Source organism: Oculina patagonica, chromosome 8, assembly GCF_052425735.1.
Source record: "Oculina patagonica isolate OP01 chromosome 8, crgOcupat, whole genome shotgun sequence".
Lineage (NCBI taxonomy): Eukaryota > Metazoa > Cnidaria > Anthozoa > Scleractinia > Oculinidae > Oculina > Oculina patagonica.
The window spans coordinates 11,847,197-11,870,672 of NC_135765.1; the positions used below are offsets into that span (position 1 = coordinate 11,847,197).

Below are 23,476 nucleotides of genomic sequence, written 5' to 3' on the forward strand. Positions count from 1 at the left end.
AACAGAAATCAACACGTATTTTCTCCTCGAAATATCGAAACAGAGTCAATCACGCAGCTCATGAGAATAAAGAAACCGACCACTAGGGGAGATGTTGCTATTGTGCATTGAGTCAATTTATTGACAGGGCTTTGTCACGGATTTTAATAACAGATTTTTGAACAGCCAAAATTTGCATTTGTGTCGTAAAAAAACATAAAAGTAATGGTCCATGTTTATTACCATTTGCTATATTAAAGCACTAAAACTGTCAACAAACTTCTTTAGCTGCGGATGGCTAGGATGGAAATGGATTGCAACTTGAAAAATTGAGGCTAAACTTTTCAAGTTGTTTCCGCGCGTCTTAAAAAAAATCGATATTTATATCCGTAGCTTGATTTCTATCCGCAAATTAAGGTTATCCCTTCCTTTACATGTTCAAAGATAATGCTAGTCATGGATGGAGTTGCCTTTTACTAATTTCAGAACAATTTAGACCAAAAATCTGCGAAATTCCCGTGACATAAAATATTTGGTGGAATTCTATGACTGTTTACAAAGTCTCATCAGATGCTCGGTCAGCCCAACTACTCTATGGGAAATTAATAAAAAGACAAAACAAGAAACATTTACACTTTCGCGTTGCTCAGGCTAACCTGTTTACCGAATATAAAAGGCAAAGCTACTTTGCAAAGAACAAAAAAGTTAATTACCTATTGTCTTTTTTTTAATAAAGGCTAAGTCGCCGTCTGAATGGCTTTCTTGCACTATCGCCACGTGCAATCTTTAGATGTTTACAACCATAGAATCTCATAGACGTGTAACTTGATGTTAGTGGTCGCTTCTACAAGAGGCGGAGAAAATATTTAATTCTTATCTTGTGGCTTAAACTGTTTCAACGATAACATCGACAGAGTCTTTTTGGCACCATTGCCATCAGTAAGGTCGGCAATGGCGTCACTGAAAAGTTAATCGACACGTGTGAATAGAAGTATGCATGTATGTCAATCCAGGCATTTTTGTGCCCGCGTATAATTTAAAATTAAGGAAAAACGTGAAAAAAAGATGCTGTTTTGCTTTACCAAGCGGTTTGTGTGGCTAAATAACAAACAGATGCAACTCAATGCCAGAAACACACCCGCATAATTTGCATAATTTACTTGTATCTTCTTTTGTCTAAAACATAATTAAAGCGGCGAGGTAAGTGTCAACACTGAAACTTATAAAATTCAAAAAAGGTGCAGTTGCTGTGGACAGCGTTGGCCGCAGAAACTGTCTGTATTAACGAGAAATCCTTATTAAACAAGTTAAAGAGAAGAAGTGTTTGCAAGGGAGCGAAAGCAGTGCGGTATGGACATTCATATGGACACGAGGTGTCCTTTTGAGGCGGGCCGGCCGTAAAGCGGGCCCGAGGCCTAGTAGGTAACACAAAGAAAAGCTAACAACAAAGTAATAGTAAATGAGGTCCTTTGTCGTGACTTTTCTGATTATTCATTGATAAAACAACTCGGCCTTTTTTTGGCACATAACAGCGAATGCCACTTTCATTTTTAAGCGCGTTCGTGTTGCGTCAGTAAGTTTCAACCGTCAACACATGCAGGGTTATTATTCAAATGCTTTTTTTGCGGTCACGAAACGACCCCGGGGTTGATTGGCAAGGAGCACGGCGCAGGAGGACCATACTTAACAAAATCTAGAATTTTCATTATTTTTGTTTATGATCAATCAAACGGAACCGCTGTCGGACCTTTCTGCGGCCAAGTCAATCTGCGGACGTTGTTATCAGCTGAGAAATCAGTTTCTACTATACGCAAGGTGGAGGCTGGTCTCGCGCGTCTGTGATCTGCTTGCCGGTTGAAAATGAACTTGCTGCAGTTTGCAGGGTTGCTCATTGTGGTTGCAGTTTGTGCGCCATTCATAACAGAAGCAGAAGGACTCACTACAGGTATCAATGGGTGTATTGTAATATGGTTCTTTCTGTAATGGTGCAGCTTGGTCAAAACATGTGTCAAAATAAGTTAATCAAAAGGTGTTCGTATTTATTGGGTATCTGTAAGCCACAGATTCCCCTTTTCCTAAAGTTCGCTTTTAAGTATGGTCATCTTCCACGCTTAAGGAAAGATATTCACCGCGCGATGAATCCAGAACACCTTAATTAAAGGGCATGACTGTTGAGATTCTGCAAATGAACTTAACAAATAATTGTCTCAATTAATGGCATAGCGACGGATCATTAGTTCATACGAATTTTCTAAGTAATATCCGTTATTATTGTTAGCACTCGACTCCGCAGTCTCGGTATGCTGTCATAATTTACTGAATTTCTACTAGAGGCAGGTCATCCGTCTGGTTCAAACTTGGGTAAACAGTCGTGAGCTCGTATGATAATTCGTCTGTGCATAAATACGGGTGAACAGTCAGACTTATCCGACGGACGAACGCAACTGCCGCTTTATATCTATCTAAACGAAAAGCTTCTTTGTACTGAAAACAGAACAAACAATTTGAAACAAATTATAACTTGTTATGGTTCTCACATGGTTCTGATAGTTGGCATTCTATTTGGTTAACAATCGTAACAATTTAAATTTTAATAACTTAAGCTTAAAGCATCTTTGATTGTTAGCTACACCTGTGATTTAAAACGGCATAAATGTCATAGCGTGGTGTAGTTGCTTTCAAATGTCGAAAACCCCTCCCATCTTTAAGTTATACAGTTGTATACAAAAAGCAGAACCGCATTTATCACAGACAATAGAGTTTTACTTGAGGCATAATTTTAGCTCGCGGTGCATCAGACTGTTGTACTTGCTAGTCAGCGGAAATAGCTAAAGTAGTCATTTCGGCGCGAAAAGTGTTATGACATAGTTCAAGTCTTTTAAATTCGAAATTTTCGGACCTTCATTTACCAGATTTGTTTAAAGCGGAAGCTAAGTGAATTATAAAAGGCAACTTTGTCATTCCAAGAGTGACGGAGTTCGAATTGGAAAAAAATTCACGAATTACATTTTACAAAAGTTGTAAAATAAATATAGAGATTTCACGATAGTACTGCTCAATAGTTTTTATTTTAAACATTTATGATCACATAACAAGCCAGTTTTATCCACGGACTTTAAAGTTAGAACCACCTTGTACAGGTAGCATATTAAACAGTGCCACACGTAAGTACTGCTCCGGCAATAGCTTTGATTAGAATGGTCACAAAACAAGGGTTTCGTTAAAAGACTGAAAAGACAGAACCGCGTTGTACAGCATCATATCACATCACACGAGACTTGATACGGCCAATAACGAGCTATATTTGAATGTTAAAACACAAGGGTTTGATCCAAAGACATTAAAGCAAGAACCGTACTTGTTTATTTATGTTCCAGCTTGTTCTCCCTCGAACACCGACATTGCCATTGATGCTCAGGTGCCGGGTGAAATCTTAACCCCTCAGTTCCCGGATGGTGCTAGTTCCCCTTCCTGCACCTGGAAAATCCAAGCGCCAGAAAATTTCCAACTGGAAATCACGATCAAGACGCTGAAGCTAAATGGACAGGACGACTATTTGGTCGTTCGAGATGGCGCTGACAACGTCAGCCCACTGATTGGGAAGTATGGTCCCTGTGCCACTGGCTCTCTAACACTGTTTTCGAGCGGGGAGTTCAATTTTTCTTCAAACCGTGTCTGCTGCTTTCAGCGTGGATGACGAGCTAAAAATTGCGTATAAACCGATTGAACCTGGTAAGAGCAGCTATTTCTCATATACTGCAATTTTTGCTAATGTTGTTATTTCAGTGCACGAATAAATAGACCCTTATGCTCAGCCAGAACTGAGATTTGGCTATAACAATGTCTGTCTGTCTGTCTGTCTGTCTGCCTGTCCGTCCGTCCGTCCGTCTGTCTAATCTGTCCGTCTGTCTGTCTGTCTGTCTGTCTGTTTGTTATCAGTCAGTGATTATAATTCTGCAGTTTTACGTATTCATCTTTTTATTTGTTTGACTATGAATGATTTCTTGTTGATCCACTTCATCTCCTTAGTAACACTACATTATTTAAAGCACATTCAAGTAATCTGTTATTTACTTTGTTCCACAGACGACATTGAGTGCACAAACCAACCAAGTAAGTTCCTGGGTCATTTTAATCACAGTTAAAATGCAGCTTTTCTCTTTGCACTATCTGTAAAGCACCAGCGAGCAATAACCGGATAATTTGGTTTGTCAACATTGGAGCAGTCTAGTTGAGTCATGAAAAGTATTCAATGAAAAACCCACAATGCAGTGTTTCTGCCAAGTTCGTCTCTGTGCCAACAATCATTGTTCGCGCTGGGTTTGAAGTTTTTTAGAGCTTTTCTGTGCGTTTTCATGAGCGATTTTAGGGTTTTCGCGCTCTAAGAGTTATTTTATCTATTTTTATTTTTTTCTAAGAGTTATCAGGCTAGGTAAAGGTAAAGTCTGCGTTTAGCCAAGTGACCCATACAGCGGGAGCTTATCCCGGTTTCCGTAGCATTAAGCGACTAGGAGTATTTCTACTCCCCCCTGGATGGGATGCTAGTCCATCGCAGAGTTTCCCCCAGCATTAAATCCACTGGTACCCATATATACACCTAGAGGGAGAGAGGCACTACGAAAGTAAAGTGTCTTGCCCAAGAACACAACAAAATAAAAATCTATATACATTGTTACAAAGTTGTATTTTTATTTGTTTATTTATTTTTGCTGTTAATGTCCAGGTTTCTGCGGAGTGGACAACGAGCTAACAGAACGGTCAGGTGTCGTAACCAGCCCAAACTTTCCCAACAACTACGACGCCAGTGAGACTTGTGAATGGACGATCAAAGCCCCACCAGGGTACCGCGTACAATTCGCAATTCATTTTCTTGGTATTGAAGACCATCGATACTCCCGTCCAGGGAGCTGTGGGGATGACAGTGTCAAGATAAGCGAACATCGCAACAACTTCACCAGAGATGTTGACCTACTTTGCGGATGCAAACGCTTGTTTTCATTTGTTTCCTACGAGAGGGAGATGTTTCTGAGGTTTGACTCCTTCAGGAAACACAACTGGCCTGGTTTCTATGCAACATACCAAGCTCTCTGTAAGTGTTTTCTTTTGTTTTTAAAGGGGCACTGTCACCAGCTTCACTTCAAAAATTCAAGAGCCTAAAAACTTATGGAAACCAACAAATGGTGGTCCAGTTTTGTTATAAATTACTATCCCAGTGTACTGGAGCTATAAACAAGTGATTTTGTTGCGATGACACCAGCCAGGAATTTTAGATCTCAACCTGAAAAAGTTAGGCTGACCTTTTCAAGTTCTGAGCTTGTGGCCTGGAGAAACAGCTAAAAATTAATAACGGCTTCCCTCTTCCTTCAACACAATTTGCCTTATCCTTTCAACTTGATGGTCTAGGTGCATTTCGTGTACGAGCGAGAGTTCTTCACCAATTTTAGTTATTTATACTGAAAAGCAGAAAATCCCAGTGACAGTGTCCCTTTTAAAGGGAAGGGCATAACAGTAATATATAACTAGACACTTCTGGGGATGCTGAACAACTCCCATGCTCTTTGGCTGAGTACAAGGGTATAGGATAATATTAAGCATAGAGTGGCAAACTTGCAACGTGGCTTAGTGGTTATGCAGCTTCCTATTACCAAATGGATTTGTGTTCGGTGTTACCGAATTCAACTCCACTACGCTTTATAAAGAGTTTCATCATGCCTGATCTTATTTATATTTTTCTCCTAGCTCCTAGAGAATGCCCCGCAGGTGAAACAAATTGCCCTCGAAAGAAAACTGCTCCAATTGGTTTCAACGCACAAGGGCAGGTCTGTAGAGCCCCGCCGAGTCCAGGTAAGTGTATCCGCATTAATAAATGTAACAGTAACATGAAGTCCTAAGTGACGCGCGGCCTCTGACTGGTGGTAGTGAGGGGTCGGAGTTGAAAGCTGTAGCATGCTAGCTGTATGAATCGGTCGTATTAAAGCATGCTGTGTTTAAGGCCTGTTTGCTATATGTTTTAACCTTTCAGATTGAAACAAAAAAACATCAACAACGACCAAATGATATGTTTATATCCCTCTGAAAGTAATATATCAAACACGAGAGGCAGCGTTTCATCAGGATGTCCAAACACCGAGAATAGCGAAGAGAGTTGAAAATATGACACGGAGAATTTTTGACGAAATTTTCTCTTCGACAAGACTTGAAAGCGTACCTTATGTTCGTTGATCAGGCTGTGTTTTTTTTTTCTTTTCAGAAGAGTTAGTTTCTAAAGATGGCGGAAACATAACATTGGATTCTGAAGCTAGTAAGTTAATAACCCGTAAATCTGCACAGTATTGTCATAAGAAAAAAAAAAAAAGTAATTTAGAAGCTATAAGTTTATCGCTTTTGCTGCAATATAATAATTCTAAGGTTCTGTTATTACATAAATTTAATTTCATAGATTAAAATTACCTTACCTCTAACCCTCTTCGTAGTAGTAGCACACAAGGCGTAAAAGAACGTACAAGGGCATGGAGTTCCCGGTGTTGTGGTCTGGTCTTTGCCCATTGTACTGTGCTTACTGTGGAATGCTCGGAGATATTAGCTGTATAAGCTACTATACAAATCCGAGAGTAAAAAAACTGATGTATGTATGTTAGGCCGTCGCCAACGAATGCCAATGCTGTGTGTCTGATGACCACCGTTGAATCTGGCCACAGTTCCATCCAGCCTCTGTCATCTCGTTTTCCACTGACCTTCACCATATCACTTTAGGGCGTCCCTTTTTCACTTCCTGCAGGGGTCCATCTCATGGCTACCCAGAAGACGGTTTAGCCAGCACAAAGAGTTATTTTGGCTGCCTAAAAGCCAACTTCTTGTTTACAAATTTCATTTCTTTAACATGTTATTTTTTGTACTTTTAGAAATACAAATTGTTTGCCGACCTGACTACATCGAGGTAACTCTGCAGAAGTCAGATTTTCCAGGTCTTATTGTCAACGACTCTGTCCTTCACCTTGAGGACGAGGCTTGCGTTGTCAGTTATAAAGACGATAGCATGGTTAAGTTCACTTTTGGACTTGAGGCCTGCAACACTGAACAGGAAGACGATGGAGAGAAGATTTACTACAAGAACAAGGTTTACCTAAAAGCAGGTCAGCCGTCTGAAGATGACGCAATAACGCGTGAACACACGGAGATTATTCCGTTTAAGTGTGGGTATGAGAAGAAGGCCACCATCTCAAAAGTGTCGTACGATCCAAGGACCACGCTTGTCGTAACGGACGCAGGTAACTTGGAAAACTTAATGCAATTGAGGGTGCGTGAAAAACACACGCGCTCCTTTTGATTGGTATACTACATAAATGGAAATTGATGGCCGACCAACCGTTTGCCGGCGTGTACAAATTAGCATTTTTGATCCTTGAGAGATTACTATCCCGAGGGGGCAGGACTACTTTATGTAAGCTATATATGTATGAGCAGCCCCAAAGTGTATGGTTTTCGAGTCGATTTGGTCAAAACTAGGATATATAACTTTAAAATTTTGGTCTTCATGGGTATTGTTTGTGTACTCGGGTTAGCAATTAGATATCATTCTCATTTCTTGCATTAGAGTGCAATTTAATTACCATCGGGAACTTTGAAGCACTTCTAAAATTTTTACCCAGCTTGAAGAAGTGTCTGGAAAATGTCTGGTCAGAAATAGAGCATTTATTCTTGGTTCAGATCTGAAATGCGGTGGTGAAAACCACATATTTTGGTCTGAAATAGGATAAAGGTTTCAAAAAAAGTGCCACACACCTCACCCAAATTTTCGGGAAGTACCCTGCCCACCCCCTCTTGGAGTAGTGCAAGAACTACATGTAAAGGTTTTAAATCATATTGTTTGTACGATTTCTAGATGGGTTTGGCAACTTTACATATTTCATGGACATGTACGAGAATAACAGCAACAACGAAACAGTCACGGAGTTTCCAAAGGAAGTGGGACTGGGTCAGAGGATGTACTTTGGTTTCCGAGTGGAGTCTGCCGACTCGGAATTGATTGTATTCCCGGATGTTTGCAAGGCCACATCATCTTCACGTTTTGATTCCACTCCCGACCACCTTATCATTGAAAACGCGTAAGTTGAAACTATAAAGCAAATGTAATCAATTGTATGACTACATGATTAGGTGATAAATCATGATTACGTGAATAGACCACTCTGTTACAATGATTTACTGAGTAGGTGCCATAACGATGATAAACTGATGCAAAGTTTGAAGAAATTTGCTGAACATTATTAAGTCCTAAGTAAATGTCAACAGTGTTAAGAGTGAGTCCGCACGAGAACCATGCAGGCGAGTCTACAGCGCATCTCACCGATTTCCCTCAAATTTGGCACACTTGTGTAACTTCACTAGTACATTAACCATGTGCAATATTTTGGTTCAATTGTTTATTGTTTTGGAGAAATGTCAATCAAACTGTCAGACAGTGGAAAGTACTTAAATTTGACCTAAAAATATTCACCATGTTTGATCCCCTGCTACATGCTAAATATAAAAAGAAATGATACGAAACTTTTACATAAGACAAATCAAGTCCCGAACAATAGAAAAACGTTCAGTAAACTTGTGTCATTTGCTGCGTTTGGCTGAAAGCAAAATTCCAAATCTCCTTATTCAATTCGTATCAAAAAAGTGGGGTTTCAAAAGTCGTTGTTTGTAGACATGCGGCGTTTCTTCAATCGAATTTGAAAGTATCAATAGATTGCCAAGGAAATGGTGTCCCTATTTATCAAATAAAATCTCTGTTAAGTTTAAGAGGAATTACAGGTTCGCATCAATAAATGGTGTTAACTTCGTGACAATATGCAAATGAGCTCAACACGGAAATCGTGATAAGTTCAGAGTTTGTAAAATATAAACTGAATAGAATGTTGCTATAAGAAGTAAAACATCGTTATGAAGCTTTTTGCATAAAACTACTTTTAAATCGTTAGTAGTTTTAACTACTGGAAGTCGTTGGCTGGTAATAAGCAAATTAAACAAATTCAAACGAACACAAAGGTCATACCAACCTGCTGGTCGTATTGCACCAATTTGAAAGATATCCTCACAAGCAAGCATCATTGCATAACAGTCATTTCCTTCAAGGGTTTTTGGCATCGCCCTCTTGGTGTGTAAGCTGCATTTTGTCGTATTTGCCAGCATCATAGTAATTTAAGAACAGATGTTATCAAAACAAGTTGGCGGCGAGGCATCAAATATAATATCCACCGATCATGAAAACCGACTTGTTTTAGAATTCCGTCGCGTGTTTTGTTCACATATAAAAAACATGTTTCCACTGCAAAGAAATTATGTAGTCATCGTTTTCATCCAGTAAGAATCTGCGGCACAAGTGGTTTTTGGTGCTGTCGTTCTTCGAAGAACACCGACAATAGTTGATTGCGTGACAGACCGACTTCTGAATTTTATCTCAAATTTCATGTCTCAAATTTCACTCTGACTCAGATCATATTGTGATCGTCATGGCTTCGTTTATGTGCTTTCAAGAAGGACCTGACATTCAGGGGCCATGGGATATGTATTGAGTCATCTATAAATGATCCAATACGCCACAAATCGCCATGGCTTTAATTTTCCACCTTTTTTAATTTTGAAAAATTAAAATCGAAAAATTAGCCTTTAATACCGACTTACCGTAAATAATCTTATAAACGCCAGGGCTTTTTAATTTAAGGGGTACATGCAGGAGTTTTAAATAAATATGAGGCGTTTAGTAGAAAAGGGGCATTCATTTCACCAGCGTGAGCCCATGATTTCACTCTAACTGTAACGAAACAAATAGACAAACAAGGATGTAAATATGACGCGTAGTTTGCTCCCGGATAAAGATAGGAAACAGATTTTGTGAGTAGGAGACTACTCTAATCTTTTCTAATGCAAAGCCTAAAGATGTCGTTCACAGATTGTTCGATATCGATGTCTTCATCGTCATCGCATCGGGGTAAACCATGTTGGCTAGCTAGCTCCTTAACCCCCTTTGGTCCCTTCGATGTCCGAGTGAATCAATTAACTAACTAAAGAAAATTGCGTGTTTTTTACTCCATGAAACGTTTACTTGAATTTTGAGGCGAATATATTTTTTTCTTTTTTTATTGAGGAGGGGGGGGGGGGTGATGGTGGGGAGCAGGGGTGTGTATTAGACACGGGACGTTTATTAGTAGAGGCCTCTAATACAAATTTTACACCTCAGGGGGAGGCGTTTATTTGAGAGTGGGGCGTTTATTAAATCATTTACAGTATTTCACACATTTACATTTATTCTAAGGATTGCCTACAGGAAAGATAAAATAGAACAAAAGAGTATGATTATGAGTGTCATTGAAAACGAACTTTCAAAAACCTGGTCAAGGCAAAGACGAATCATGAGTTGTAAAAAGGCACGCTGATCTACACTTATACAAATATTTAATTCCGTTGATACGTCGGTCCGTCATTCTAGCTTTAAATTAGGAAATAAGTAGGAGCACTATCAGAGATACAGGTGATTCTAAATTTGTTGAAATTGTTCTGGATCCTTGTTCCCAGGGTCTTCGTTCCCCTTAACCAGCGGTTGATAAACGAGTTTAGATATTAAATTTCGTTCCAAGAACTTGCGCATTTTCCGTCAGCCTTGACCGAACTGGGCCGTCCTCTGCCCTCTGGGCCATTTATGGTTCCGGTTTAATTGTGCGCATGCACCAGAGACTTGAGATGGAATGATCCGTTCTCGCTCCCAGAGTCTACGGTCCTTCTGTTCTGCGCCAGGGATCGAGACCTCTGCCATTAATGTCTGTTAAGCTACGCAACGAATTGAAGGCGGGGTTTGGCTGGGAATGAAAAGGAATGAGGCACCAGCGGAGTGGCCCCGAGGCGAAATCGGAAACCCGACTGAGAGGTAAGTGCTTGGACGGTTGCTATAGAAAACGGCTCCACATCTAGGCCCTTTGAGTCACACTAGGGCTTTCCACAAGTTGCTCGGCAACTTTTTGGCATTTTTTCATGTTTCGAGCAACTTTTTCCCCCTGGGAGCAACTTTTTTCCTCTCGAGCAACTTGTTGCATTTTAAGCAATTTCCAGACCGAAGATTTCCGAAGATTATACGAGTGCTGTTCTAAGGCAAAACGAACGTTTCCGAAGACTTACGACGTTTGGCGAAGATTTTCGAGGGACATCTGAAGACGTTTCAACATTCGGCTCATTCTGTATAAAACATTACAAAACTCGTTAGCAAACATGACGTCATCAATATCTTCACGATTTTTCCCAGTTAAAGGAATCCTTGTTACTTAACAAAATAATATTCCCTTTAATATGTTATTTAGATACTTTTGCTGTAAAATTGCTTAAAACTGCTTTGAAGATCTTACTCTCAAAGGTAAATTAGCATATATTTAGAAAAAATTCTTTTGGTTAGAAGTAGCGTTTTGGATTTTTTGGAGCAACTTTCGAGCAACCTTTATTATATGAAGCAACGTTTTTGGATTTTTGGAGCAACTTTTTGAGATATTACGGGCAACTTTTTGGGAAATCTCGAGCAACTTGTGGAAAGCCCTAAGTCGCACTGCCCGAAGCCAGTGGAGAGCACGGATGAAAGAAAGAAGGATATAGTGAAGGCTAGAGCAACGAAAAAGAAACTACTTGCAGCAAGCGAGCAGAATGCAAATATACGCGTCAGCATGACGACATGTCGACAGCGCACGAAAGACATGATCCACGAGGGCGAGGCTGCACCAGGCACGAACTCAAACCAGTTTAAATTCGTGCGACTGATCGCAGTGACAAAATGAGTGAAAGCAGCCTTGTCGCAGCGTGTGTGCACTTCTGCGACAAAATATAAACTAACAAATGAGAGAGCTTCATGTATTGAATTCAAAAACTAGTTTGCATTCTCCCTCTTCCAAATTCGCTGCAGGTGCACCGAACAAACGCCTTGTTGCAGGGACTTTTTGAAGTAGTACACACGAAGCGATTTGTCGCAGAGAACCTCACTTAAGGTTTATTAGTACTTCATTAGTGTTTTCATTAATTTGAAAGTAATACTGTGTATAAGCTACTTTAACTTTTTCATATATCACATTGATCTGCAATATGGTACGAACAGGAGCTAGAGAGATGGTGGATATAACCCCAGTGTATAAAGATTGAGTGAAGTCCAATTGGGTATGTAATTATACGCGTTATTAACAAAATCGAACTGCGCGGTCGTTCGATTTTGTTAACAAGGCCTTTGAAAGACCTTTCAATTGGCATTAATGGTTTTGACATCCACACTATAAATCAAACATTCAGTTAGGGAAGCAACATTATTTTTTTGGAGGAGTGGCCAAGTGGGATCAAAAATCCTGAAAAAAAATTGTTTGCAATAGCAAAATGCCCACATAAATTGTTTGAAGACATCAAAAAACATTGTCTGCAGAAAGATGCAGCTGGAAAAATTGTTTGGACAGAGAGCGCCACGGAAAGAAATCGTCTGTACTGTACTATACTACGCTTCGAGTAAAACAATGGTCCATTCCAGCGTTTCGATCGAGCACTGAGGCAAGTCTTGAGAGACTGGGTACTAGTCCAAAACAACATGGCGCCCGGGTGAAAAGTAACTTACCAGGCTTATGAAAATGTGAAGTACTGAGGCCATCGCTTACGAGACAAGTGGAAACTAAATCCTTGCAGAATTGTTTGTGAACATTATAACTACCAGGTAGACAGGAGTGAGTGACGTTTTCTCTTTCCAATCTGCACGTGAAGATACGCTTGAATTCGATCGAGGATGAACATGTCAAGTGGCTTGTTTACCTTTTCTCACGCTGTAAGTCTGTATTTATGGGCACTAAATAGCCGGATAATTAACATCACGAACCACTTTAGATGCTAAAAGGTTTATTGGATTTATGTAAGCGGTATTTCTCACGTCCTCAGCCGACCTATCCATCATGTTATGAAACTCGTTCTAAAACTTTCAGAACTTTGTATTTGTTTTGCTAACATGTACCACATTTTTGTACGCTAAAATCATACGTGCCGATTGAACTTAACATACTTTTTTTGACTTTAATTTATTATTTAGTGAATGTTTTACAAAATAATGGCTAATGGAACCATCAGAATAACGCCGCATCGGCGATATTCAAACGTAATTTTACCCTAAAATCTCTAGTGTCACGCATTGCCCAAAATACCTTATTTTTAAAATAGGTTTACTACTAAACGTGAGAGCGATAAAAAATATTGATGATATCAATTAAATTGTACTAGGTGATACTAATTACAGTGGTATTTTTATATGGAAAGCTTCAATTCTTGCAGAGATATTTTGGTCAAAAGATGGGTCAAAATTTAGGTATTTTTTGGCTCAAAACCGACCATGGGCACGTTGACCACGATATCTTCCACACGTTAAAGAATTCTGCGATAATATTCTACCTACAGCATTATCATATCAATATGTAGCCCCATGCAAAATATAAATGAAATCTGAGAGGGTCGATGTAGACTCAAATTTTAATATTGCATGGATTTCATATGGACCCTCTCTTAAATGAAAAGCTCGAAAAGGATCGTTATAATTCAAAAGACGAGGTTTTCTCAGACCTGAAGGCCAGATAAGAAAACGTAATGTAAAGGGCGCCAACGATGCTAAATAAAAGATCGAAAGATATCAGTACCATTTAAAAGACGGGTTTTCTCAAAGCTAAAGCCCAAATTAAAAAAAAAATTATGAAGAGAAACTTTATTTGTGCATGGTTTGTACTCAAGGTTGAAAGTAGCTTTGGCTATGTATATAAATGAAATATTTCAGAGTGTGTTACATACACACGTATGTATTTGGTGGTCATGCACAAATAAATTACTAAGTTCTTCTGATTGTTTACTTCACAAGCTAAGTGGCTTAACATTTTTTTTATTCTGTGGAAAGTTGCTTGATAGGTAACTTTTACTATCTCACGGCTTTCTTGGCCTACCACAGTTTTAGAGATAGACAAAACTTAAGTGCGATTATTTTTATTTCACAGTTGCTCTCGAGACAACACTTTGGAATACCAATACGACCAAATCTCTAAGCATTTCTTCAATGTCGCTGGTTTTCGCTTTAAAGAAGCCGGGTACAATGATGTCTACATCCATTGCAAGTTGACGGTTTGCCGTAAAGCTGACTCTGGATCACGATGCGTCAGAGGGTGTGAAGTCAGTAAGAGGAGAAGGAGGTCAGCAGAAGAGGACATGAGTGCGGAGATCTATATCGGACCTTTGAAACCCAAGATCACGACTAATGAGGCTGGTAAGTAATTTGTCTGATATACTATTCCCAACAAAAGGCATCGAGACTTGTGCAAATAATAAAGCATGCATTGTGAAAAAACGTTTAAGACTGTCTGTCTGTACATGTCTGTCTGTCTGTCCACCTGTCTTTCTGTCTCCTCTGTCTGTCTGTCTGTCGCCTGCCTGCCTGCCTCTTTGTCTGTCTGTCTGTCTGTCTGTCTGTCTGTTTGCCTTTTTGGTGAAGGTTAATGCAAAATAAAACGTTTTATGTGACTAGAACACGATTTAGTGCCAACTCGCTGATTCTGTCTATAGCAGAGGGGCGGCTGGACAGTTGTCACCTATAAGCACTGTTCTAACTTGATAAAACGTTCACTTTATTCTCCACAGCTGATGGGCAGGACTATGGGTCAGAGTCCCCCAGCAGCATGGTCCTGATCGTGGCAGTGCTAGTGGGAGTGTTGGCAACTGTTGCTATCGGGCTCATCATTACTTTGATCATCTTCAGCCGACGCCGTAATTCCTCTGGAAGAGGCGCGTCCCTTATTGTTGCTGACGAAATGTAGACGCTGGTTTGCGTTTTAGTTGTAATGTTGAGAAGAACTGAATCATGCTCATAGAATTAGTCCTAAGTGTGGAGAACACATCGTCGTCTCTAAGACAAATCTATAGCTACCTCACATTTTCAAAACGGATTTTTTCAGTGTCAAAGCAACATCAGTTGACTACACTGTAGACACAGGGTGATATTTTTACTTGATGTTCTACGATGGCCTACAATAAAAACGTTTTCAACACGTTAGCCACTTCACATTTTACTTCAACTGATTCATGTGGGGCCATGCATGTGGATTATATAAATAGTGTGAGCTTAAGTCAAGTTTTCTTTCCTCATTCTATTCGAAAGGTAATTTCGAAAACATTGTTGGTCTCATGAAAAGAAGTAGTGCAGAAATCAGATTTAACATTACGGCTTGATCGACTCGAGCTTGTTTCTCTTGGTAGCAAAGGAATGGACTTTTTCTGCTCTGCAGACATTGCTTTTTGTACAGGCCACTGTAGTACGTTCAATTTTTATACAACATGGCACTGCCTGCTCAAATATTAAGTTGTTCAGAAGCAGCTTCGAGCAAAACAAAGTTCATTCGCATCTTTCAATACAATAATTCAACTTGCTGTTTTAGGGTAGCAGTACTAGACTAAAATGAGGACAGTTAAGTCTTTTAAAGTTTGTTATAACCACGAGTTATCCAGGGACGCAGACGGACTTGTTGATTAACAAGCTGATTTAAAAAGTTAACAGCCACTTCAGTAAGGTATTAAGCTGAAGTCCATTAATGCTGTGCATGGTATGCTTGCAGATCTGAGGATATGATTCTTTGGCTGGCATAAGTGCTAACGGTACAGCCGTTTAAGCAACAAGATCTTGGGTCATGTTCCTAAAAGAATATGGCCAAAGACAGAACCGTTGCATTCATATAACTTTGTTATAAACCTGTCAAAGCACAAGTCATGCAGATTAAAAATTCTTGCATAGCATTCTGGAACGCGAGACGGCGTGGTTTATGACTTTATCCATTTGATAATTAACCTTGTATGTAGCGGATAAATTGATCAATTTTACAACCAATTCAAACCCTAGCATTTGAAAAATTTTATCCACTTAAGCTACTTTCTTTGATCAAAAGTATAACCTCGCTCCATAATGGTGAGACAGTTTATCCAATACCTTAGGAATTCACAGAATTTCGATAAACAGAACATGTGAAGGGAAGAACTTGTACGTTCCATTGAAAAAAATCTGAATAAAGTATATTCTGTTTTATTAGACGTATGGGGCTTGTTTGATCAGACTATCACTTTTAGATCACATCTCTTATTTCTTTGTCAATGTAGAAACTCTAACTTGGCCATATCTTCAAAGTTTAAAATTTGCATTACTTTAACACGAGTAAACACGCTCAAAAAGTTTGAAGAAGGGGCATAACTTGCCTTGGATCATCATCGGTGATATCGGATAAGCAGCAAGGAATAGTAAAGATTGTAATGTCCCACACCTTACTGCAACAACCCATTTTAACAAGGTAGATTGTTTACTCAATATGTTTGGTTTTTGATGCGATTCATATGAATCATATCCAAACTCCCCCACATGGAGAACTGTAACTGTTGTTTACTCAAGATATTGTTAAGTGAAACACAATCAAAACTTTGCAAATTTTTTGCATTTTTTTTGCAAATTATATGAGATCCAACAGAGATCGACATCGATTTTCTCCTTGAGATATTGATACAGAAGCAGCCGCGCATGTTATGAGGAAAAATAAACTAACCAGCAGGGGACAGACTGCTTTTGATCAAACTTAATGAAATAACATCAGATTCTCCCAACTGCTGCTGTGGAAAATAAATTACAGGTCTTACAGGGGCAACAAGAAGAACTCGCATTTCCAAGTTGTGTTTACGTTTGGATGAGATTTTTTAAAAAAGCAAAGCTGCTATGCAAAGAACAAGGGACTTATCTATTGTTCTTTCCATAAAAGGCAAAGTCCACTTTCAAAGGCTCCAAATGGTGTTTGCGCCTTAGTGCAACGATCACAGACACAAATCGAATTTGTTAGACTCATGTCGCCTTATTTAACTAGAGGCGGCCGGATAGAATTAAAATTTGACTGTTTGATTAACGACGTCTTCATCGGCTGGAACAGCGGCAGGCATTCTGGCACCACCGCCAAAATTGAGGTCGTTATATGAAGTCAGTGAAGTCTTAATTGACACTCCTTCCATTCACACATTGTACTTAGTGAATAAAAGGATAGGGTTATGTGCGTGGGTATAATTTTCACCTAATTACAAAGAATAAAAGCTTCTGTCTTTATTTGTTGAGCCGCTTGTAATGCGGGCAAACAGACACACCATCAATGACACAAAAATACGTGAAATACTTGGTGAAGAGTAAAACTGTTTGTAGTCATGAACGGTTATGCAAAGTTAGCAAAGGAGAGTTGTAAGTTAGTTAGGCCTTTTGATAAGAAGGCAAGCATACTTTAAAATCTATGAAATGTTTTGGTTTGTTCTACTGATGAATGAGCGAAAAAGCGACCTGCATAATTATCATATTTTACTTGTGTTTAGCATATACACTGTATAAAACACATAATAAAAGCATCAAGTGTCAACATTAAATATCATTTACCACAAAAGAAAGCAAATAAGTAACACCGAATGGGGTCCTTTGTTACTCTGTGATTTAATTCATTGATAAATCGACTCGGACATTTTGGGCAGATAACACAGAAAGCCACATTGATTAGCATAGCATTCGTTCACGCTACATAACTTCTCAAGTTCTTGCCAAATATATGAGCTGTTTTATTCAAATTCTTTTTGTGGTCACCGTTTGAGTCGCTGCGATCCCGGGGTTAATTGACAAAGAAAGCACATCGCAGGTTTACCATGCTTAACAAACTCTAGAACGTTTGGCATTTGCGTTTATGATCAAACGGAACCGCAGGTGGACACTTTTAGAAGCGAGTCTGCGGACGTTGTTATCAGCTGGGAAATGTTTTCCCACCAGACAGAGTGTCGAAGTTTGTGTCGTGCGTCTGTGATTTGCTAAGGCGGAAAATGAACTTGCTTTTGGTATCAAAGTTGCTCATCGTGAGTGCAGTCTGTGTGCCATGTTTAATCGAAGCAGAGACAAATATTGCAGGTATGTATGGTATAACTAATAATCTAACACTTGTGCAGTATGATATGAATATAAATTTTGCCCGTGATTTGAAAATTTATTCACATCTACAAGATGAAGAAATGGCCAAAGATCTTTCTTCTTTATTTCCTCTTACATCGTTGTCTTAAGTAACATTTGTCGATAAATAACCTTAAACAAAAACGAACTTTTTTTTAAATTCTGCAGGTGGACTTAATAAATCATTATCACAATATTCAAACACTTACATTACAGCGCCAAAAACTAACAGCCGTTACCAACCATTTTCTATGTCTTAAACAAAAATCTGCTTTTGGTTGAAACCTAGCAAACAATTTGAAACAGATTGTAGCTTTGAAAGTATTTCGATGTTATTCTTCTCGCATGGTTGGCATTTTTTCCAAAACAACTGGCATTTCTTAGCCTGAGAGCAATTTACATTGTCTTGATTCACACGTTTTGATTATGTGCCCTGAAAAGCGGGCCTTTTCGTCGCGTTCGCCTGTTATTTCATCTGTATGTAGCCACATGTCATAACGTGTTTTATCTTACAGTCTTAAGTTTGGAAAAAGGTTTTCATCCTTTAGTTATTTTACATCTAAACAAACTTGCTCTGGCCACAAAACAATTAAAGTTTGACCCGAGGCACAAAGCTCGCCATGCGTCGAACTCGTGCTCACGCAAATTCTACCTATTTATATCCCTGAAAACGCATTTTGATAAAAAAATTATGCCGTCAATAGTGTAAAACATATAGAGTTCTGTTGTTTCTATCAATCATTTGACTGACCTTTATTTACATTAATGCATGTGAAGACTGAAGATCAGTCAAGTATGATAAACAGTTGTGTCTAATCAAGCCAAGTTGAAACAATTTTATAGTTGTTTTGACAGACTCGCAAACTCCATTTACATTGTTTTGGACTTCCACTGGTCACGCTTGTGGCAAATCAAAGATACAGTGCGCAGTATGCTGCTATCGAGATTCATTTATCGGGTCTCTTCTACGTGTTTTCTGGAGATGTTTTTATAGGGTCCACAACTAAAAAAGTGTAAAAAAGTATATTTCTTAAGATAGATATACGGTCAACTTTCTTTTAACGGACAGTTGGAGCCGGTCCGGACGGTGTCTGTTTTAGAGAGAGTTGACTGTCAGTTTCTAAACCATTGTTCCTTATGTTCCAGCTTGTTCTCTCTCGAACACCAACATTGCCATTGACGCTCAGGTCCCTGGTGAAATCCCAACACCCGTCTTCCCGGATAGGTCTCGTGACATTACCTGTATTTGGAAAATCCAAGCGCCAGCAAATCACCGACTGGGAATTACGATCGAGACCCTGGAGCTAAACGGGGAAGATGACTATTTGACAATCCGTGATGGTGCAAACACCATCAGTCCTCTGATTGGGAAGTATGGCCCCTGTGCGAGAGGCTCTCTTACACTTTTCTCTAGCGGTAGATCTGCTTTCCTTCAAACGGTGTCTGCTGTTTTCAGCGTAAATGACAAGCTGCGAATTGCATACAGGGCCACTAATCCTGGTAAGAGTACCACACAGGCATGTTCAGTCGCAATTATATGGTTCTTGGATGGAATTTTTAATTCTAAAGTAACTGTTTTTCGCTTTAGTATTCATTAGAATTGTTATTCTGGATGACTATATAAAAGTAGTCAAAGTAGACTTTTTCGTAGTAAGTCTAGGGGTAAAAGGGAAATGGAAAAATCAAAAATTCTTTTAAATGGGCATGCATTTACCCGTTCTAAAGGTCTTTCCCTAATTTTAATTATCTCAGTAAATAACGAGGACTTATGGTCATTTAGTCATTAATTAGGCTGCGTCTACGTGTTTGCTCTTACTTACTTACTCTACCTGTAACGCACGACTACCATTTCCTTTGCATTACTCTTCAGACGACATTGATTGCTCTAATGGAGAAAACCCGGCAAGTAAGTTTTAACACCCTTTAATAGTCAAAAGATTTTGCTTCAGCCATGCAGAATAAAATATCATTAAGTAGCTATACTCTCTGTGCAATATGGAGCATGCTCAGTGAAAAGCCCACAATCAACTGTACACATGCAAACAAATCGCGTCCCCCTACGCAAACTTGGAATCAAGTTTTCATATTCTTTTGCGACATTTCATAACGCACAGAGCACTTTGATGTTTTTGATAATCTTCATATATTTCGTAGTACTGTTTCAATTTTTGAAAATATGGTAATCTAAGAGCTTCGAAGTGGAAATTGTATATGATATTGGTGGCAAAATGTGCGAAAGTACATCTGCCAAGAGCTATAATTACTAATTAGCACTTGCTTTTTTATACCTTTTCCTGACCATAAGTATGATCATTAACTGGGGACATTAAAATTATGAATTTTGTAAATTCAAATGCCTGTGAAGTAACAAATCAATGATGAAATTTCCTACGAAGTTAGAGAGTACTTTTTTTGGTCGATTTGTCTTGAGGTTCAATAAAAAATTATCTGTTAATTTACAGATTTCTGTGGTATTAACACCGAGCTAAGAGGACTATCAGGCGTCATAAGTAGTCCAAACTTTCCCAACAACTACGGCGCTGGTAGGCATTGTTTATGGACAATCGTCGCCCCTCCGGGGTACCGTGTGCAATTCGAAATCCACTGGCTTGGCATTGAAGATCATCGATATTCCCGTCCAGGGAGCTGTGGGGATGACAGGATATCTGTAAGCGAGTATCGCGGAAACTATACCAATGACGTCGTATTACTCTGTGGATGCAAACGCATATTTTCATTTGTTTCCTATATGGAGAAAATGTGGCTGGAGTTTTCGTCTTACAAGAAAAACAATTGGCCTGGATTCTATGCAACCTTTAAGGCTCTCGGTGAGTTTATAGTAAATTGTTTTGACAGCAAACTAGCCTACTATACATGTAACTTGCAGAAAGTTAAGACGTTTTGTATAATTGCAACTGAATGTAGCAGTTCAAGTTGATTAATGGGTGCAACACCTCTTCTTCCCTGTCCAACAAAAGACGCGGATATAGTGACCACAGATTCGAGACGGGGCCCTTTCTTTTTCCAACTACTTTTTTTTTCTTAATGCTGGACCTTATTTCAATTATCCACGTTGAAAACACCATCTTACATATTGTCTTAATGTTACCTCTTTGGTGACCGGTATTGTACCTTTCTGGAGCACTATTTTCACTACAAGTAATAGTTCTATTTGATTCTACTTTATTACCGAGATCATACATACAGCGTGGCAGAGTCCCCAAGATATTCGATTATAAAAACGTCGCATTTTTCCTTTCAGCTCCTGAAGAATGCCCGACAGGCTCGACGGATTGCTTTCAAAAAAACACTGCTCTAGTTGGTTTCAATGCACAAGGACAGGTCTGCAGAGCTCCAGGTAATTACCAGCAAACACCCGCCTATCGTCTGCTTTTGAAAATACTTTAGAGACGCACCACGTTTTTTTTCAGTATAGTTGGCTTCATGGTCACTGGTGACATAGTCTCATTTCATGATCATGTTTTCTCTAGATCTATTTTATGGAACTTTCATGACATCTGTTGCAACATATCTAGGGTATCAATATATCTTGCCTAATGATACGCTTTTTCCTTACTTACCTCCACTATTTATTTGAAGTAAGGACAAGCTCACAAGTGACAACGCAAGAAACATCTTCCTTATTACTACCAAGCTCTGTGAAATCTTCAGCAAAAGAAGAAAGTGTGACGAGCAGCCAAAAACAGGTGATCAAAACAACTGTGCGTCCGATACTTAATGAAAGTAACAGTTTGCATCTGATAACCAGCAATGCACCAGCTCAGAGGACAACGATGAAAGAATTGCAGACACAGTGGAACATTTCCTCTTCGATTATGTCCCGTACATTTGTTCCACAAAAAGATAAAACCAGTGCAGAAAGCGTAAAGCATTCAAGTGAAGTTGTAATGCATACATCTGTGTCTTCGATAAGATCAAGCAACATGAAACTTGCTACTATTGTCGCTAGTTCCCCAAACATTCCTGAACAAACTTTTGTACAAGCTGGAAGCTCTTTTAACGTTTCAGGAAACTCTTTTGTTAAGATTGAGGACAGCAACAGTATTCCTCCAATTGGCCAATTAAAATCTTCAGGGGAATTTACGACGTCTTTTATACCAACGGAAGTCAAAATGACCTCTGTTGCTAGTAAAGAGACTGAGGTCATTAAAGCCGGTCGTTCTATTGTACCGTCTCAAAATGAGACTACAGTGCGGCAACAAACGGTATTCATAAGGCCAACTCCTTCTAGAGGATCTTATCAAAAAGAAACGTTAGTTCCAGGGGAAACGGAAGTCAAAAGTGCTTTAACAGCTGCTGAACACAAAACTAAAGCCATTAAAACTAGTGTGTTTTCAAGATCGGACCAAAGCGCGGCTTTAGTGACCAAACAAACAACACCTGCAGTGTCAACGAGTTCTTTCACTCGACCTGAACATTTGAATTATCAAAGCACATTCGTACATTCTGCAAGCGAGAGTACAAATATCAAGCCAAGTGAAACAAGTAAGGAGATCTCTGTTCGTCCGGGAACGACGCCAGTAGAGCAAGGTACCACACAATACTCGCCAGGTACCGGTACAGACAGTCCTTCAAAAGGTAAGAAGAAAAATAACACAAAGTGTAGTAGACCTAAGATATATAAGAATGCTACTGGGCAGTAGTCAGACAAAAGAGCCAATGAGAATCTGGAGACCTGTGTGTGTCAGTCATGCATCTTGACTTTGAAGGTACCTTCTGTACAAGGTGTTAAATAGTCAGTCACCTACAACACTTTTTGTTGAGACACAAGTCGCACTCTAACCTAGACGATCACACACAACAAATAACTCATAATCCTTGGTTCAAGCCTGATCAACCACTCTTGACTTGGCTATTTTATTCCTTGGGATGGCAGTCTCACTCTAGAAGACTTTAGCAGCAATGTTACTGTTTGCTAATTAACGTCTTCCTTAATGCTTTTAATTATACAGGAATAGACGTGAAATGCAAACACTATGCCATGGAGATAACAATATCACGAATCCTGCGACCTTATTTGGTAATCAGCTCACTTCATCTGCAGGACCCATCATGCAAGGTCTCTTTCTCTAATGACACGCATGCTCTCTTGAGTGCTCCGCTGGAGGAGTGCGGTACGCAGCAAAGGACATCAAAGGACTATTTCATTTATCTCAACACCATGACTGGAGACGAAAAGTCTTCAAAATCGAGTGCTGAAATTACAAGGAAAGGAAGAATTAAGTTTGAATTCCAGTGTTCCTTTAAAAAGCTTCATGTTCTATCCATCGTTTCGTATTCACCGAGACGAAAGGCAGTCCGCACTGCCGATGGTAAGTGATGTTAAAGATTTACATTAGGAAGTATTAAGAAGGATAGCAACAAATTAACAAGCATCCTACTGTGGGCTGTGGTTGAATAAAGACATAAGTTAAAGGTCTCTGCTGTCAGAGTCCTTGTTACTCAACAAAT

At 39.3% G+C, this 23,476-nt stretch overlaps 1 protein-coding gene and 1 pseudogene across 2 annotated transcripts in view; both read left to right on the plus strand.

Moving 5' to 3' along the window:
• Positions 1 to 1,381: 1,381 nt before the first annotated feature.
• Positions 1,382 to 16,083, plus strand: LOC144664345 (CUB and zona pellucida-like domain-containing protein 1; annotated as a pseudogene). The gene is made up of 10 exons (XR_013572769.1): positions 1,382 to 1,924; positions 3,357 to 3,711; positions 4,066 to 4,092; positions 4,703 to 5,068; positions 5,719 to 5,823; positions 6,230 to 6,280; positions 6,882 to 7,247; positions 7,862 to 8,084; positions 14,007 to 14,272; positions 14,644 to 16,083. The product of XR_013572769.1 is annotated as a CUB and zona pellucida-like domain-containing protein 1 (transcript).
• A 1,485-nt stretch (positions 16,084 to 17,568) lies between these two features.
• The window catches only part of LOC144664341 (uncharacterized), a 42,102-nt gene continuing 36,194 nt past the window's right edge, over positions 17,569 to 23,476 (plus strand). The window contains exons 1-7 of the mRNA XM_078525443.1: positions 17,569 to 17,965; positions 19,151 to 19,504; positions 19,875 to 19,910; positions 20,467 to 20,832; positions 21,267 to 21,362; positions 21,605 to 22,603; positions 22,978 to 23,337. Coding sequence (XP_078381569.1) covers positions 17,881 to 17,965; positions 19,151 to 19,504; positions 19,875 to 19,910; positions 20,467 to 20,832; positions 21,267 to 21,362; positions 21,605 to 22,603; positions 22,978 to 23,337 — 2,296 coding nt within the window. The 5' untranslated portion in view covers positions 17,569 to 17,880. The remainder of the gene's footprint in view (positions 17,966 to 19,150; positions 19,505 to 19,874; positions 19,911 to 20,466; positions 20,833 to 21,266; positions 21,363 to 21,604; positions 22,604 to 22,977; positions 23,338 to 23,476) is intronic.